At 44.2% G+C, this 18,817-nt stretch overlaps 1 protein-coding gene across 4 annotated transcripts in view; it reads right to left on the bottom strand.

Annotated features, from left to right (window-relative positions):
• The window catches only part of rerea (arginine-glutamic acid dipeptide (RE) repeats a), a 132,636-nt gene that overhangs the window by 42,122 nt on the left and 71,697 nt on the right, over positions 1 to 18,817 (bottom strand). For all 4 annotated transcript variants that reach the window (XM_023272563.3, XM_023272562.3, XM_055012969.1 and 1 more), the window contains 3 exons: positions 6,837 to 6,942; positions 4,345 to 4,441; positions 1,706 to 1,810 (listed from right to left, as the gene is read on the bottom strand). In XM_023272563.3, coding sequence (XP_023128331.2) covers positions 1,706 to 1,810; positions 4,345 to 4,441; positions 6,837 to 6,942 — 308 coding nt within the window. The remainder of the gene's footprint in view (positions 1 to 1,705; positions 1,811 to 4,344; positions 4,442 to 6,836; positions 6,943 to 18,817) is intronic.

Here is an 18,817-nt window from a genome sequence, read left to right as displayed (position 1 = left end):
AAATCTTAATCACACATGTGACTTCAAATACAACCCATAAGCTCCTTGTAGACTTTCCATTCTAATCTTAATCATAAAGCAAAAAAGAACCAAAAAATAAATCAGCAATTAAAATCTGACATGTAATTTGACAAACATCAACAAATGCCCAAACAATTACAAAGCCATGAGGGTTTTCTTGGCTCGTTCCCCACAATTACACACATTTGGATCATTCTTCGTGCACTGATAACATTGTCAGCCATAATGAGCAGACAGCATCATTAGACACAACACTGTGTAACCAAAGCCAGAAGAGCAGAAGGCTCATGTGGAGTAAAACCGAGAAAAATGAGTGTCCTTAAAAAAGTGTTGCATATTTTATAACAGCATCTTAGCTACTGCTGGGTGACACTGGAGGAAGCAAATGGAGCATATTTTTGATTAAATCATAAGTCCATGTAACTAGCGGCTATAATTTTACTGCAATTACACTGAACCTACCCGTAAAGTAGTGGAAGTAAAGCTAGTTGATTAATTGAATGACAGATACAGGAGGTCCTCGACTTAAGTCGGAGTTTTGTTCCTACGGATCGCTGTAAGTCCGAACTCCACCGAAAATGTAAACAAAGCCATTATGTGCATCACGACATCGATCAGTTCTTCAGAAAAGTCATGAATATCAATAACTGTCATGCATGTATAAATTATTTTACAAGAAGATAGTGCTGGGCAATATGGAAAAAATCATATATCACGATATGGATTAGTTTGTATCACGATAACTATATATATCATGATGTACCACAATAAAGTATGTTTTCAGTTATTCTCTGAAAAGTTTGACAAAAATTTCATTGCTTATTTTTCTCCATGAAACTTCAACCTATTGCTAGGGCTGGACTCGAATATCCGGTCCAATGATGGTATGCGGATATTAATTTTGAGATCCGAATATTGGTATATTTTTGCAGTTACTCTGGCGTTGGCTACAGCCCACAGTAGCCTGTGTGAAGTTTCAATAAACGACTAGAGAACCAGATAAAGTTTCACTCATTCACCACAGAGGGTCACTACAATATGTTGACCTGTTTTTACAACTTGACCGGTGTTTGTCGGTGTTTCTCCCTGTTACGAGTGTTTTATTATATCTAATTTCACTTCCATGGAGACAGCTTTCCTTTTCTTAGAAGCATCAGAAGAGTCTGACATGCCTTGGAGCCATAATGAAGGGCAAAAAGTTAGCGAATGTAGCACAATCCAAGGTGGCGTACAACCAGCGAATGTAAACAAAGCCGTCTTATAGCGCCACATAATGATGAAATGCTGTAGGTCAAGGACGTCGTAAACCGAGGACCCCCGTAATTAACTGTCACCTAGATTTGTTTCAGTTATTCCTAAAAACAACACAAAATATTAAGTAGTTCAAGGGTCTAAATTAATACCTGCTGCTTTCCTTTTCTTATGTGATTGTAAAGTGAATATTTTGGTGATTTGGACAAAAATTTGGAAAATGCCACCTTCAGAAATTGTGATGAGCATTTTTAAACTTTTCTGACATTTTAGAGACAAAAAAACCCAACTGATTAATCACGAAAATAAATGGCCGATTAATGCATAATGAAAATAATAGTTAGATGTGGTTCTTATTTTAATTAAAATAATGCCAGTGTTGTGTTGTGTTGACTCTGATATCAGTGAAATAACAGGACAGTCAGCTCCTCACCTGGTCTCTGGGTTGTATCCGAGGATATAGAAAAAGGAGTCGATGCGGGCTTTGAACTCCCGGGCAGCAAAAATGTCGGAGAAATGGGAAATGTTGCATTTCCCCCTGCGGGAGAGAAGACAAGCTTTATTAGACAAAAACAGCTACATGACAAAATGATACCCTAGCAGGGGCAGAAGTAGCCCTAATTAGAAACTCTTGGGATGTTGATCTATTGGAGGTGACAAATACAGCAGCAGGTATCTAGTGCCTGTCACTGCCTGCTGACTTGTGCGGTGAGACATGAGGCGCTGGCTACTGCAGCCATAAACACCAGCTGAACATTCCAGCATTGCTTTGGGCTGCTGGAGCCGAAATCTGGGACGCTACAGAGATCTGGAAAGGAATTCAACCTGCGTGTCTCCCCACCGAACACAATTACCCCCCAACGAGCTGAGGGGAACCGAGCTCTGACCACATCTTGATACCATTTCCTGTTTCCAGCACCCTGGTGTCTGGCTCTATCAAAATAACAGACATCACAGGCGTACGGAGTCGAGCTGCCTCGCAGAGAAACAGTATCTTCCTCCCCCTGAAAAGATTAAAGGGTGCTAAGGAGAGCTGTCTTTGGAGAGCTGCGGCATTACAGCATCCCACTGGAATTCCCTCCCGTTTATCTAAAGCCTGGAGAATAAGTCAAATCAAAGGGAGCTCTGTGTAGGAGAAGTTGAAGCTAATTTTCCCTGAAATCAGTGGTTTCTGGAAGACATGGCTTTGCTGCTCACAGATGGTTTTGGTTATAGAAAAGGGGAAGTGGGAGAGGAGGGAGGGCCGGTCAGCCCGGAATGGATGAAGAGACAGAGGCAGGGACAAAGAACCAACACAGAATATCTGATTTCAGACCAAGAAAATGATTAAACCTGCAAGCGTTTCCACTGACATTAGGCTCAGTGAGAGAAAGTGGCATCACCAGCAGTCCAGGAGCCCAGACTCCGACAGGTGTGTGTATAAGGGAGTTGATGCAGAGCCATTCTAAGCAGTGTTTTAATGTAGGACAGCATGAGGCATGTGTCTCATTTATGGCTTTGTGTCTTTACACATCTGGTCTGTTTTGGCAGCACCTGCTCAGAGCAGTAAAGCATTCATTCCTTCCCCCCTTTAGAGTGTTAGATAAAAAGCAGTTTTGTTTGTTATGATGGAATCATTTACTATTACTACAACAGAAACAGAATTGTTCACGGTTCATACAGAGCTGACAGCAATAACGTAGTACTACAATTATTTTGCTGCTCAGAAAAATACAGACACATCAGAATAAATACATTGTAAAGTCTCCTCAGTCCAGACGAGAGCTGCGAAATATTTTATGACAATGGTGTGTGCATTACAACATAAATGAGGCCAATGAGTTTGACTGTGTAATGCTTACTGAGTATGTAACTGGTGCTTTTACTAGAATGGTGATATTCTGGTTTAATAGCAGCAGATGTATGGCAGTAAAATATTATTTTCCTCATATATAATAATGTCTTTTACTTCACTTTTTGAAACCCCAAAGCCTGCCATCCGGTCCACTATCTTTAAAAAATGAAAAAATACCGAATCTATGCTGCTTATCAGAGCCCAAAAGCAGTAAAACTGTAAAAAAAAGTTTTCAACTTTCCAACTGTGATTGAACTCCTCATGTGTGGCTTTCTGTTCAGACGGGAAAATGAAACAAATCTAAGCGTAAAATCGAGATATTTTGTACAAATCACTTTTTTTGACATGTTACAAATCTTCTGCACTAATTAGATTCTGAAAAAAAAACTTCTCAACTCTTCAAAATAACCCTGAGGCCATGATTGACTGAGCTGTGACCAACAGCTACGAGAGAAATATTCTGTGACTTTTTGCTGAACTGGGATGAAGTGCAGGCTGTGCGTACACAAAAGAGACATGTTAGGAAGAAAAATGCAACAAGTGAAACATCTACAGGACTTTAGGGCACATTTTTCTTTCCAGTATTGGAAGCACCTATCAAAATATTGCGCATAATGATTGTAGATTTTTTGGAATTTGTAAAATAGATAATTATGATATTAGATAACTTATGATATTATTACTTTGTCATACTGGAAAGAAGACTTTTTTGAGTTCTCTCTACTTCAAGTAATGGCTGTTTATATGCAGCGAAAAGTTTGTAAAACTGTGGAAAAAGCAAAAAACATCCAGCTTTGGGTAACCTGTTCAAATATATGCCAAATAATCCTTATTAATTCCATTAAATGATATGTAACCTGAAATTCCAAACCCAAAAGATGCCAAAAAAATGTGCCTGTAAAAAAAAACTTAAGTTAAATAAAGAACTTTAGTGACCTTAGTTTTAATTTGTTAAAAAAAAAAGTCACAAATGTTAGTTCAGTAGGCAAAGGAAACTCAATATCTAAAACTAAAAACTGTGTGATGTGACAAGGTTTCTGTAATAATAAAAAAAAAAAATCTTTGGATGAACATCTGAGTGTAAAAAAAAAAAAACATGTTGAAGTTTCTGATGTTCTTACAAAGTGCAGGTATTTTATTCCGCAGCTACAACTATAAAATCTTTAGTGTGTGTGTGTGTGTGTGTGGGTGTGTGTATGTGTGTGTGTGTTTCTAAGCGTGTGAGGACGTTTGTTTACCTGAGAGCAGCAGCATGATAAGTGTCCACATAGTCAGAGATGAAGAGTTCTCGACTCCTGACCACCGGGTCTGTGATGACCAGCTCCCGGCCAGAGTCTGCAGGACAAAAAAACACCAACTGTGCTCAGTGTATCTAAATGAAATATATTTGTGAAATCGACCAAACTTATTAATCTATGACAAAAGAGAGAACAGAGATAAAGTAGCTCTGGTTTGAAAACTCACTCATATTATCACGAGCACATTTCTGTGTACACCCAAAGTAAGCAGTGCCTCCGTGAAAGGTCAATATTATGTCACATAATTCAATAAAGCCAATAAAGTACGGCCTCCGGAGGAGAGGACATAATGTTCGGTTCTCAAGTGAAATGACCCCTACGGGGGTTAAGATGCATCAGCGGGACCAAGAGGGAGCTAGGACTCGTCTTTGACAAATGACCTGAGCTGAGGCATGCTGTGGCCACTGCGCTCTGGCCGTGTGACATCAATTCTAATAATCCTGGGCCGCTACAAGGACGGACTGCAGATATCAGAGTGTTGTGTTGCACTGAGCCTGATTCCAGAAGCAACGGCACACACAACGTTTGGTTGATAATCTCAATGAAACGTCTGAACCGAAGCTTCACCCCTGACAGACACGACACTTGGATTATTACAGATAAAGAAAGCTGGAACTGCGTGTGCATCTACATTTGTTCTCTGGTTACAAAGCTGTTTTAACACACAGTATATATTTAGCGTTGAACTGAGAAAAGCTCAGCCATTAGGGGCACAGCGGCTAACGTGAACTGCCAGCTGCTAACAGGATGTGTCAACAGGTGAGTATGTGTGTTGTGAGGTTGAGTCCACACTGCAGTATTTTTTCTGAGTTCAAATAGAAGCGCTTTTAAGAATTTGCACCGACTACAAACAATAAAAATAAACTTCGTGTGTGTACATTTACTAAGTGTTCTGAACACTGAGTTCTTGCTGCCACTTCAGCCAAATATAATACAAGACTTTTCAGTCTACAACCTGGGACAATATTTTACATAAGAGTCAAAGGAGGACTGAGAAAATATTAATGACTGACAGGAGTAACAAATTAGTTTTCTTTGGTTTTCTTGCTTGGCTTTATAGTATACGAGGACTCTGTACCTCAACATTCTGAGTTTATACAAAGGTTGAATGTTATTATAATTTACTTACAAATCTTCCTGAGACCCAGCCCATCCATTAATGTCCTCTGTAGTGGGCAATTTTTTTTATTTATATCTTTTCACTCATTTGAGCTTCCCTACTAAATTCTGATGTGTTCAATAGAGGACATCCTGGTCTTTCCAATGATATCTCGTGATTGGACGGGAAAATGGGAACTTTGTTTTCATACTGAGACAAAATGGAGACTGCAGCAAAACTCGCCTGCCAGGAAAAGAGAAAAGTTTAGTCAAATATCGCATTGTTGTTTACTTAATCATATATTTCCTTGTTTCTGAACACGTCAGGATTTATAAATTGGAGTCAGAGTTCAGTTAAACTTTTGGTCAGGAGAAATAACAGCCCCTTTATGAATGTCAACTGTAGTGGACATGAGAACGATTTAATGTATTTTCTATGTAAAGTAATTAATGTAATACATAAATAGTTGTTTATAACTATGTTTCATTTGACCTCTTTAATTTTAAACAACTGTTATTTAATTTAGTTTTTTAAAGTTTCATCAGAAAATGAACCAGCATGTTTTCTTGTCAGCCTATTTTGATTTCGAAGTGTTGCTGTTTTTTTTCCCTGGTAAAATCGCTGTTATCTACTACAGTGAACATGATGTAAATTCTAAAATAAAAATATTTTTTATAAAATTCTAAATTATGAGTTCTTTTAGCTCCAAAAAGGCAGGAAATAAAGTTAAATTTTGAAAGGTGCTTTTTCCTCGGTTCTCAGGAGGATATACAGCTATGTGACAGGTTCATTATTTATTTGTTAAAAATGAAGAGCTACTTCTCTATATATTTAACACTACAGTACAGTGTGGCTCGTTTTATCATTCTGTAACATCTAAATATTTATTCACCAACTAATTATCCCAACTGCAATCTTCCTCCGTGACATTTCAGGATTTGATTTAGCTCTGAATCACTGGCGGTGCTTATGTTCCTGTAGATGTGTTTGTGTTAAAGCGTGATGAGCCCAGTGGTGCTGATGGTGTTCAGAGTGTGTACGCTCAAGGGCCACATGACACTGCGGGTTATTAACACTTGACAGTGCTGCTGTCTGGCCTGAGGGAGTGTTGCCCAGGGAACAGCGCAGAGTTGCAGAATTGGCTTTGCTGCCCGGAGACACTGTCCTCTACTTTCTGTTTGAAATGCAATTCACAGTGAGCTCTCATATCACCCAACAGTGTGGAGAGTGCAGGCAGGTGTGTTGAAATTGAGGGTTGTGCTTCACGGAGAGTAAGTGTATTTACTTTTGCGTGTACTGTGTATATGCACATGTGCAGGTGTGCTACTCTCACCGTTCTCATTGTTGCGATCCTGCACCAGGTGCTGGTAGACGGAGTCGGGCACCTCTGACTGGCGGTAGTACCATTTCACATTCATCAGCAGATGGTCCCGTTTACTCTGCAACACAGAGAGACACAGAGCGGGTGAACAGGAGATAAAAATTTAAAAAAAAAAAGATCCCACACTAAGATAAACAGACATCATTTTGTTTGATTACGACGTCACAAACTGGCCTCTTGGCAGACAGTGATGCTGTGCAGATGCACTGTTTATGACTCACACTGGCTGATGCCAAAAAGCACACAGAGAGACCGAGTCAATTAAAAAGGGATTGTAGGGCATTTAGAGCCTTAATAAAGCAAACAGTGGGATGGCCATAGCTGGAGGAAGTATGGAGCGAGAGGAACCATGAAGGGAATGAGTGTTCAGTCTGCCTCTTGCAGATCAATCCTCTAGCTTGGTTTCTCTTTACTTAATGAAAACACTCAAATGAGCTATTATGTGTTTAATACGCTGTTAGGGCTTTTAAAGCTCATTCATGCACAGGTAAAGTCTCTCTTTACAATGCTTTGGATCTCATCATCTTTGAGTGCTGCCACCTACTGGCCTTTTGATTAAATGCAAGTCAGCGAAGGCCTGTAACCCTTCACACGGCCAGCAAGTGGCAGCACTGAGGCGAGCAGAGAGCCTGTCTATGGCGAGTCAATGGAAAACCAGGGAGGGAAGGAAGAGGAAAAAAAGGAGGGGGGCAGTGGGGAAGAAAATGGTAAAAACTGAGGCCAGTGCTGAGGTGAGGGATGAAAAGGGCAAAATACTGTTTTCATTTCATGCTATAAAATATTTATTGTGCCTCCACATAAGCTCAGCTGACCGTCACAGTGGTTTGAAAGAACATTACAGAGACTGCTGGGCTGGGTGCTGGACTGCGACACTATCCTGTTGGCCCCAGCCATCTTTATTAGAGACCGGGCTGCGCTGCACTGCACTAACACACTGAGACACCTGCAACCAGCACTGCCTGTGGCACCACCCGTGGACTACAGGAAGAATGAATTTATGGAAAAAAAAACAAATGGGAATAGGAAAGACGCTGCAGTAATCTAAGACAGACAGTTTAACATCCGCCCTTTCCAGGCTCTTGTATGTGTGTTTGTGTGTGCAGGAACATGAGGTCAGAGTAAAGATATTTAAAGCCTTTCGACTACATTGTTCTGTTATGTCACCAGGGAGGAGACTGAGCACATGCAGCCAAGCAAATCATCACCTCCCCTCAAAACCTCAAGCCCACCTCTGGCTTTCCCATTCTCTCTCTCTGTCTCTCCACTCCTTCCTCCCTTCTCAATCTTTCTAAATCCAACCCTTCACTCCCCCTTCATTTTCTCTCCCTTGTTCTTCCCGTTCTCCAAAAACCTCGAGCGGGGAGGGAGGAATGAGTGAGTAAGTGAGCCTGGACGTGTTAAACAGCAGCTGGCATGCAGTCAGTCAGCTGCATTTACTGCTCTGGACGATGGTAGTGAGTGTGCACGCAACATCACACGGCCCCGCACACTTCTGCTTGTGATTCAACAGAGAGCCGTACAGATGGACGGAGACGCAAGCCCCCGAGCACGAAGGCATACTGTGTGAAGAAATGCGTGCAATGACGTCACCCCCCTCCCCACCAGCAGCTAGCCCACCCATCCCAACCTCTTGTCCATCCAGTGTACAGACACTGTTACCTCCACAACTAACAGGCTGCCTGCCACAGCAGAACCAGCAGTTATCCGGTGCTTATGCATAATTAATACTTTAAGGAGACTGTAAATGCTGCCAGTGTGTTACCTGAACATTTCATTTTCTGCTTGTAAAACCACAAAATCAAAGGGATTTCAGAGCGCTGGAACATGCTGCGAGCAGAAACGCACCACACATACACACAAACAGGTTTCACGCCTTATTCATTAGCATGCATTATTTTTAACCAACCAACGCAGGGACCAAATGTTACTTCCACTATCATCGGCGTCCTCGTTGCTACAGAGTGGCTGCCACTCTTCCTGAGCAGATTGCTGTTATGAAGCTCACAGCGGCGTTAAGCCCTCTCAGGCAAAAGAGGGAGGGAGACGGAGGGAAAAGACTGAGAGTGCAACATATGGAGCACGTAGTGGGAGTGGAGCATAGCTTTCAATTATCACAATTCCATAAACATGCGGGGTGGAAAAATGAGTAGATAACGCAAGGAGAAAATGAAGGGAGATGATAGACAGCTCAGACTTGCCGCACGAACTACTAGTTGTATTGTCTGGGTTGTACTAAGCCTGTCAGGGAAAATGACAGAGGGAGAACATGTAAGAACCACAATGCCGAATTGATTAGAGACATTCCACGCTGCCTGTAGAGAGCCGAGCATAGCCGAGCCCCGCACAATGTCAGCCATCTTTGTCTGTCCTGCCAGAGGCTAAACACGGCCCTGCCCTCCCTCCTCCTGGGCCCTAAACCCTGGGAATACCGCTCACTGCAGAGAGGCCAAAAGACTTACTAACCCACTACTGAGAGAAAGAAATGAAACGCGAGGAAAAAAGAGAAAGTGCCAAGAAGCAGAGGAGATTGAAGAAGAAGGAGGGGGAAAAAAAGAGAGTTGGATTAAGGTGGGAGCGGTGAGACCATCTCATTTCCGTGGACTTAAAATTACAACGATCTTCCTCCCGCTTTACCCCCGGCTATAAGGCTACCCCCTTTATTCATTGAGGTGATATAAATCTGAGAGTCATGCTTTGGGGCTGAACACAATAGCACCTCCCCTCCCTCCAGTGGCTCAGCCTGGCCTGTGGCATTCTTCAGCACACTCATCAGACAGCGGTTGGATTATAGCAGGGCCACTTCACAAAAAGGTTACGTATGTGGGAAACGTTACAGGACTTAAAAGTGTAGAACAAACACACAAAAAAAGTGTCATTGTTAATAAAAAACAAATCGATGCTTTCATCACTGTTCTAAAAGCGGCCAAGACAAGCCAGGCATTGTGTGAGTCAGTTAATTCTCCCTCTGACTAGCTAAAGGTGGCCGGCCCCTTGGGCCCATAATGGCTGTGCGGTTTTCTTTGTGTCGCTGCATGTGTGTGCAGTCAACTCTGGAGCTAGGGCCCCTGTGTACAACCACAATACTACAAAGACTGGGGGAGAGAGGGAAATACAGAGGGCAGACTTTCCCCCTTTACAAGCAAAGGTTTTATGTTTGAAAAGAAACCAGCTCTGCTATTTAAGGGAGGAAATCTGTAAAGGAGTACACTTAAAAAACACACTGAATTAATTCCGTGTTTTGAAGTATGAAAGTGTGAAATCAATACTGCTTTTTGCTTTTCGATGTAAAACCAATGCTAACAGTTCAGCAAAGTAGTCCTACGTTTTGGAGAACATGTCTGTTCGCAGCAGCCTGTACAATATGGTCATTGCCTTGCAGCCAGAGAACGCTGTTACAACCTGTAACCCTCAAACCTAATGCCCTGTTCCTGCTCCTCCCTGCACTGTAACACTAGAGCCTGGCTTTAAACAATACCAGATCCTCCAGCTCCCACACGACAGGCCCCCAGTGCACCTCGTTAACAGGAAACCTCTGTTTATTTTCTCTGCTTTTCAAACACTCTCTTCTTCCTCTGCCAACCCTGTTAGTGACCCCCCCTCCCTCCTCACTGGTGACAACAGCAGCCAGGATCTATGACTTCCTTCAGGAGGTGGTGAGCAGAAGTAAGGAAGGAAAGACAGATCCCAAACACACAGACAAAGGAGATGGCGGAGAGTGAGGGAGGGAGGGAGGGAGGGAGGGAGGGAGGGAGGGAGGGGAAAAAAGGGGGAGGTCAAACAGACAAGAGCGGCAGCAGCAGCTCAATGTTAGCAAGGAATGTCAAGCAGTTCAGCTAGGCTAGCAGGCTGCTGAGCTAACAGCTTAGTTAGCTAACGCCCCAGGGGCAGGGGAGGCTCGGGTATGGTGGATCAGGGCTGGTAGCGGCGTGACATTGACACGGAGGCTCAAAATGGCAGGGAGGGTAGACTGTGGGAGTGTTCACCTCGCCTGTCGCAAGAGGAGAGTAAGCACAACCAAAGAACAAAAGGCTGATTGGGGCATTTGGAGGCAGAGATGGGATCTGGGAGGACTAATCTGCAGCTCCGACATGATAAGATTAGAGAGGGGAGGCAGGAAGAGCTGGTTGGGAAGATCACACATACACTCAACACACAAGCGCACGCATACACACACACGCACGAAGATGATGGATCTGATTGGAAGGGTTTTCCACTCGGCTTTCTCTCTCTTCCCGATTTTCCTTCTTTCTCTCCCTTATTTTCTCCCGCTCTCCCCGAGACAGAGAGATCTGCCAGCACACCAGCACTCAATAAGCACTTCCATCTGGACAACAGAGCATGCACGTTCACAAAACTGCGTGTGTGTGTGTGTGTATGTGCGTGTGAGAGCGTACACTGCCGAGGTACAAGAGATCTGCTGTGCTCACACAATCTTTGACATCTCAGTGACTGACAAAGGAGGTTGTTAAAAAGAAATGCCAGCATGCTGTGTGAATGAACAAATGCACACACACACACACACACACACACACACACACACACACACACACACACACACACACACACACACACACACACACACACACACACACACACACACACACACACACACACACACACACACACCGAAACACATACACACTGAAACACACACACACAAATAACAGGCTTTCAGGATAAGCACCACTATTCTTCTCCCAGCCCTGCAGTAGAGCGGGGCAGGCTGGGACTCTGTGTCAGAGGTAAGAGAAAGCACCTCTAAATCAGACTGTCAGAGCCAGCAGCAGCAGCAGCAGCAGCAGCAGCAGCAGGATTCCACTCTGCAGCCCTCCTCTCCTCATGGGCTTCACTCTGAGCACTTGGCTACTTGGAGAAAAGGCTCGCCCTCTCAAGCCTCCTTCTCCGAGGCACATATAATAACACTAAACAAATGCTGATTACAATGTTTTGGAGGAGCGAACTGTGCGCAGCCTGCTGCTTCCCCCGCCTGGCAACAAGAACAAATAGGGGGAGAGAGAGTGTGGGAGGCAGTGGGGAGGACGAAAGGGGGGAAGGAAGGAGGGAGGAGGTGAGGTGAGTCCCAGCTGTGGTGGCAGGGCTGGCAGGACCTTTAGCGCCGTGCCTACACAGGGGTGTCTCTCTCTCTGCCTCTCTTTGGCTTGACCTGTTTGGATATTAAATCGGCGCCCTCTGCTTTGAACACACTGGGCCCATCTGTCAGCCCCGGCTCCATATTGGATTGGATGAGCATTAGCCGATTCAAAGTGGGCAGATTTGCTCTTGCTCCTCTTTGTGTGCATTTGGTGTGTGCGCCTTTGAACGCGAGCGCCCACGCCTGCCTTAAATTAAAAAAAAAAAAATCCTTTCATGGAATCAAGCGGACGCGCATAAATCACTGGATGACAGACTCGCTAGTCGTGTCATTGTACAAATTGATGACATACAGCAACACATCTGAGGATGTAACAGGTCCTCCTGTCATCCAGGCACACACACACACATAAAAAAAAAATGCAGGGATGGTAGGCAGCAGAGATGGAGAGAAGAAGGAAAAACAGGAGAGGAGTTAAGTCACACAGAGCTCACAGATGCTACTAATTAAGACTTCAGGGCTGAGGGCCACTACTGGTGGATCATACTGCCAACCACAGGCACCCTTTACACACTGGAGAGTCACAAGAACCGCACATGACTGCCGCACCCGAGGTCTAGCTCGTCCAACACTCATGCTGATAACTAACAGCACTAATTGCACCAGTCTTTGTTCCATCTCGTCTTCTGGAGGCGCAAAAGTGAAGAAAAAACGCATCACATTGGCCACAGTGCACTCCTCCTAGACAGAACTGAGAACACTAGCGCTGGCTGCTTGCTTCATAAAATAGCCAAGCCTGTGTCCAACTTAAATATTTGTCTTTGCTTCCAACACACTTCTGCTGCACGGCAGTTGTAGCCAAGAAATTTAAGACGAGTTAAGTGATGGCACAGAGAGCAGCACTGTTTAAAGTCACAAGGAGAGAGAGGATAGAAGGAACACATTCACTGTGGTGATCATTAACTGCAGAACACAGACAGAGCACCAGGAACCTTGTGTTCACTGATTTAGGCTACATTCAAATATACAGACATTTTTTTTTTTTTTTTTTTTTGGAGAACACAGAAATCAGAAATCTTTGCAGCACTAGCGAGGGTATAGAGTAGAATGCAGATCCAAGTGAGACTTCAAACACAGGCTGCAGGAGGACAGATGGAGGCGGTTAGGAGAACTCATATCTGGGTGTTCAGATCATAATACTGACTTTATTTCCGAAGCTCTCCCTCTCAGCCAGACATACAGTTAAAGCCTGCCAGAAAACATTGTCATTTCTGCCTTCAGCCTTTCATTTAGCTGCTTCAAAGCCATCTCGCTTTGATACCTGGCTTCCTGTGCGTGTTTAGTGTATTTGCCAGCGTGCGTGCATGTGTGTGTGTTTGTGCATCGCCCGGGATGTTCTCAAGAGAGCGGAGACTTGTCTGGTCTCAAGGTATTACCCATGAGTCAGGATTCAGAGTGAGACACAAACACAGAAAGAAAAAAAAAGAAGAAAAAAAACGGAGGAATGCTGACGTTTTTTGGAAGACACAGGCTTCCTTTGTGTTGTGCGGCGTCTTTTAAACCGCCCGGTGTTTCATTTGCCTGTAATCCATTGTGTTAGCTTTGCCTTGTTAGCATAGCCTGGTGAGGTAATGAGACATCTTACTAATACTGACTGGACTACGGCTGTGGAAGAAGAGAGGAGGGATGCTCACAGAGAGGGGCGAGCAGAAAGGATATGAATATCAGGCTAAGTGTGTATGTGTGTGTGTGTGTGTGTGTGTGTGTGTGTGGATTTGTCATATTGGACGTCTGCCCAGCTGGCTAATCCAAACCCCGTGTGTGTTTGTGTGCACGCGTGTGTGTGTGTACAACTAGCAGTGGTCGCCTCCTGAGCAGAGTATGGCAGAGAAGGAGCTGTGGGCTGATTGAGTGCTGTAATGGAAGGCAGGAAATGAGAAGGCTTGCTTAAGCCAATGCTAATCGATGTCCCCCTCGGTATAATTCACACACACAGGCACATTTAACATTCAGGCTAAAGTGTAGGTTAATGGTGTATGTGTGCGAGGGCTGGACAGGCTGTGTGTGAGCAGTGTGTCTTCTCCACAACACACTGGGGAGTCAGAAAGATGTGTGTGTGGATTCATGCCACTTCAGAGACAGATGCTTTGAGAGGCATGACAGAGTTGGTTAAAAAAAAAAAGAAACACAACGTATGCCTGCTTATGCGAGTGTATGAATGCTTTAGAGGTCTTCTTTATGTAAGAGCAGCTGTCAGGCTATCAGAGGAGTGTCTATGGGGAGTGTGTGTGTGTATGTGTGTGTATGTGTGTGTGAGAGTGTGACATAGATACTGAGGGAAACTGAGAGGCTTGATACACTGATACACTCCGCTAATAGGAATATTTATGATCCTTTTAATACGCACACAAATGGTTTCTGTATTAGCACACAAACATACAGACGCCCAGCAGAGAGAGGAGTGGCGATAGGCGGCTGCAGATAGACGCATATAAGCAGAAAATAACCACGCAAGCATGCAAAAACAGATCTTAACGGCAAGTGCGAAACTGGACAGACAGGCTTGAAGAGCTCATATCGCCACGAGCTCAACTGTTTGTGATTGCATTGTTTTATCTGGCCACTGCTTTTGAAGATATCCATCTCTCTGTTCCCTCCCACCCCAATCGCTGTCTGAAGGTGACCTTGCCTGTCTGTCAGTCTCTAGTGATGACACTGGCCCTATCAGTAATACATCATGTTAGCTGTGTATCAGCCAGATGCCGCACTAGCTGAGCGGTGGGTGGTCTGTCAGACATGCCTGCTTTGTACAATATGCAAATAATCACATGCAAATTACCTGCCTATGTGTGCGACAATATACCAGTGCGGATGCAAATGCAACACGCTATCAGACGCGCGCGGAAATATTTCGAGGGGTTGCGAGCCTTTTCACCAAATACAGCTACAGCTCGGGCAAAAATCAAAAAGGCTACTCACAGAAAGTGCAGTGTGAATGCCGGGGAAGAATGTGATTATAACACGTGCACACGCACGCACACAGAGGCCAGAAGCTTTGAGCAGCCTCCTGCTGTGCTGCAACAAGAGATGTATTGTAGACAACACAGCTGCAATAACAAGGCTGGCCCAGTGCTAGAAGGAGCTGTACTGCATGACTCTCAGTCTAGACTGGCAAGAACAGCCGCCATATTGTAACATGATTATGGAGGGCGTTTCTGCATGTGTCGGACAGCCACATTACAAATTCCATTTGCAATGTGTCCAATCTACCTGAAAATGAACTGAAAGTTGCAGTAACACAACAGTTTTGCAGCCTTAATTTAATGCACATCACATTAAAACAAGAAAATGAGTGATAAAGTGTTCACATTAAGTATAAATCTAATCAGTGAGGGAGCCAAAAGACAATTTTGATAGAAAAAGATGTGATAGTATCACTGACTGAATATTGTGTGTATTCCGCCTACATAATTAACTCACCACCAGAGATTTATTATTTTTGAGAGATGTTCTGCCATTTGTTTATCTTAAACTGTCCAATACATGTATGATGTTGAAGGCAAATTAAGATAATGAGGCAAAAAAAATGTAAATTAGAGAAATAATTAGAATTTAAAGACTAAACTAAAAAACAAAAACAGATTCATTGTGATTTTAATTAGATATAATTGATCAAGAGTAAAAACAAGCAGGATAAAAGGTGCAGAAATGTATAAATGATTGAATTTAGTAAGGCAGATACAGTCACAACCTGTTCTGCATTAACAGCGCAGACATGCTGCAGACACAACAGTAATACACCTCAAGATATTTTTGTTCACTTGTTACTTTTTTCGTCATATATTTTTTCATGTCAATAAATCCTTCACAGAAAGAAAGCAGCAGGGTGATGCTTGGAATGCAAAATCAATCTAAGCATTATGTTTCAATTCTGGATTCCTTGTTTTGTTTAATTTTCATTTTCACACGACACAAATGTACAAGAGAACAGCTGGCAGGATACTGGATCAATGGGTGACAATTGTGCAACAATGGCAGAAAATATGTCTTGATTTACTTTTTTTAAAAAAACATCTATATTATATGAAGCTGAGTGAATTAAAAATGCAGCCCATTGCAGGGTCTCTTGCCGCTGACTTCCTAAACTGTAACACCATAAAATACTCATGGTTAAGTAAACAATTGCTCGCTAATGCAGAACACCGGGAAAAACATTGGAGTCATGATGAGCGTAGTGTGTCAAACACGCTGGTTATCGTTCACACATACGCACACTCGCAAACAGAGCACCCACAGAGAGAGAACGCGAGACAAAGAGGTTGAACAACACACCAACATCTCTACTCTCTGCAACCCAGGCACATCAAAGCCTTCTCCACCCATTTATCTGTGTGTGCCTGTAAATCAAAAGGCATACTTTGAACATGCGCGCACACACACAGAGCCTCAGACTGCATTTGCTCTGTGCAGCAGCAGCATCCAGGACTGGATAGGGAAGGTGAAGGATTTCGCTACAGACGAGGGAAATACTCGCCTCGGCTCATTCTGTCAAGGGAAGGGAAGAGGAGGATGACTGTTTGCTAGTAGGAGAGGAAGATGGAGAGAAAAGACAGAGAGGTCACTGTTGTGTCTGTGACCGAGCTTTCTTCTCTGCATGTCACCCATTCACCTCACTTTCACCCCTCGCTTGGCCCCGCCGCCATCACTGAAAGGTGACACACATTTACACACATCTCCAGAAACGGTGTTATAAAAGAAGCCGGGTCAATGTAATTAGTTGCAAACAGCGAGTTCAGGGTGAGATACTATACACAGGATACAGAGGATGAATAAATGCACAATCACATTCAGAAACCCATGGAGAGGAAAACCAAGGAATGCACCCACATACACACACACACACAGATGATATGTGCATCCCAGTGTGACCATATGGTTTGGCGGGGACTTCCTACCCACCGCAGAGGAAGTGTCCGTTTACAGTGCACAGTTCAGTTGTCCGCCATCACATCCTGTCTCCCAGCTCTAAACGGCCATGCGAAGCGTGCTCGGCTCAGCCCAGTCACAGCTTTGAAGTTAAATCAAGCAGAAAGGAGACACAGTTCACCATACCATGCAATCAGCATCAGCATGAGATCTGGAGGGGTGCACGCAACCTCAAAGCAACATAAAGAGAGAGAGCTTTACGTTCTGTAGCTTAGGTGTGAAACTGGTTCACTCACAGACGTTTTTTTTTAATAGTCTCGCCTTTTTCCTGTATTATTGTGGCGGTGTGATTGACACCCACCTGTCCTTGGGTGGAGGGTGATTAGGTGTTCTTACAGCCGGCTCTTTGTAACAGAGTGGATGCGTGTAACAGATTGCGTGTGGAGAGTGATATGATAGGCTGATGATGGAACGATCCAGCAGACACTGACTAACAGTCTGTGGACTACAACAGGGCGGGGTTATTGATGACTCTCTTAAACAGCGGGTATCATTGCCATGGCAGCCCATACGTTATCACCGCTCGGCCCCGCCCTATCGCCGGCCCGGACCAATGGGCAAGCAGCTGCCAAGCAAACAATCCCCAGCAGTGTTGGAATGGTTGAGGGAGAGAGGAGAATGCTAAATGTGCCACTTCATCTGGTGATTGACACAGAGCCTCTTGTTTACCGGCGCCATGGAGATTTGCATCTTTTTACCGCTGCCCCTCCTTCTCCTCTTCTCTGGCATTTCTGTTCTTCTCCTCTGTCCCCCCTGCTTCACTCCCACAATCCTCCCTGTTTGTGGCGGCTCTGCATGAAGTGGATATTACCCCACCCTGCTGCTATGATATTGATCAGCCTCCTCCCTCCCTCCCTCCCTCTCCTCCTTCCCTCTCTCCTCTCTTCATAGCCCACTGCATTGATTCCACCTCTCCCTCTGAGCCCGCCAGCTAGGAGTGATTACACACGCTGCTCACATACAGGGATGCAAACACACGCACACAAACACACACACATTAGAGCCTGTGGTTGGGATGTGGTGACGTGTAGCCTTGCTTTACTTTAAAGGCTGTAAAGCTCAGCGGCTGTTGCACCAGCCCACTGGAAACACTGCTTCTTTTCACGCAATGAAGCCAACGACTGCAAGCTTAGCATGACATATTACCATAATAAATATCCTTGTTATAGCATGTTAGCATAGCACATCAGCCATCTGGCGTGAAGCCGATTGCACTCTGGTGTTTCTTTGTCAGGCTGGTGCTAAAGATGACTGTGGTAGGGCTTGACAGGTGGGCTCCAGACACCTTGTGATTCTGTGCAGAACCACATGGAGCTGATATACACTCCTTTTATGGGTATGTGGTGCTGCACTCACAACCTAAAGTCTGTCAGCCTGCCTATTAAAGTCAGAATAGTTAAATGAAATAGCGAGGAGCGGGTGTTAGAACGACAAGAGCCAAAGTCAGCTGCGTACAGTTGCAAGAGATTTAAGACTGAGACTTTTTTTAAAAACTCTCATGTGAATGGGAATCTACACTAGACCTGCATTTCCACACTAGGAGCAGAGCTTACCTAAACTGTGCCCACAGCAGAATCCGTTAATGCATCCGTGCACACTTGTACATTAATTACTCAACCAACCCTCTCTCATTTACCAGATAGCATCTCTGCTAACAATAGCTCATGGAGTGCAAAAGGTTTTGGGCTGGGAATCCAAGCTGATGGGCTAACAAGGGCAGCGTAGGCCGATGCAGCAAGAGCCACCACTTATCTCTATGTAACCTCCCTCTGGCAGCAGCAACAATCCAGCCAAGAGTCTACAGCAACAGGCCAGAGATCCCAGATATTATACACACCCTCGCTGCCATTTGGCA

Source organism: Amphiprion ocellaris, chromosome 8, assembly GCF_022539595.1.
Source record: "Amphiprion ocellaris isolate individual 3 ecotype Okinawa chromosome 8, ASM2253959v1, whole genome shotgun sequence".
NCBI classification, from domain to species: Eukaryota; Metazoa; Chordata; class Actinopteri; family Pomacentridae; genus Amphiprion; species Amphiprion ocellaris.
The sequence above is the reverse complement of the archived record's forward strand: the minus strand, read 5'-3'. Positions and strand labels throughout refer to the sequence as shown.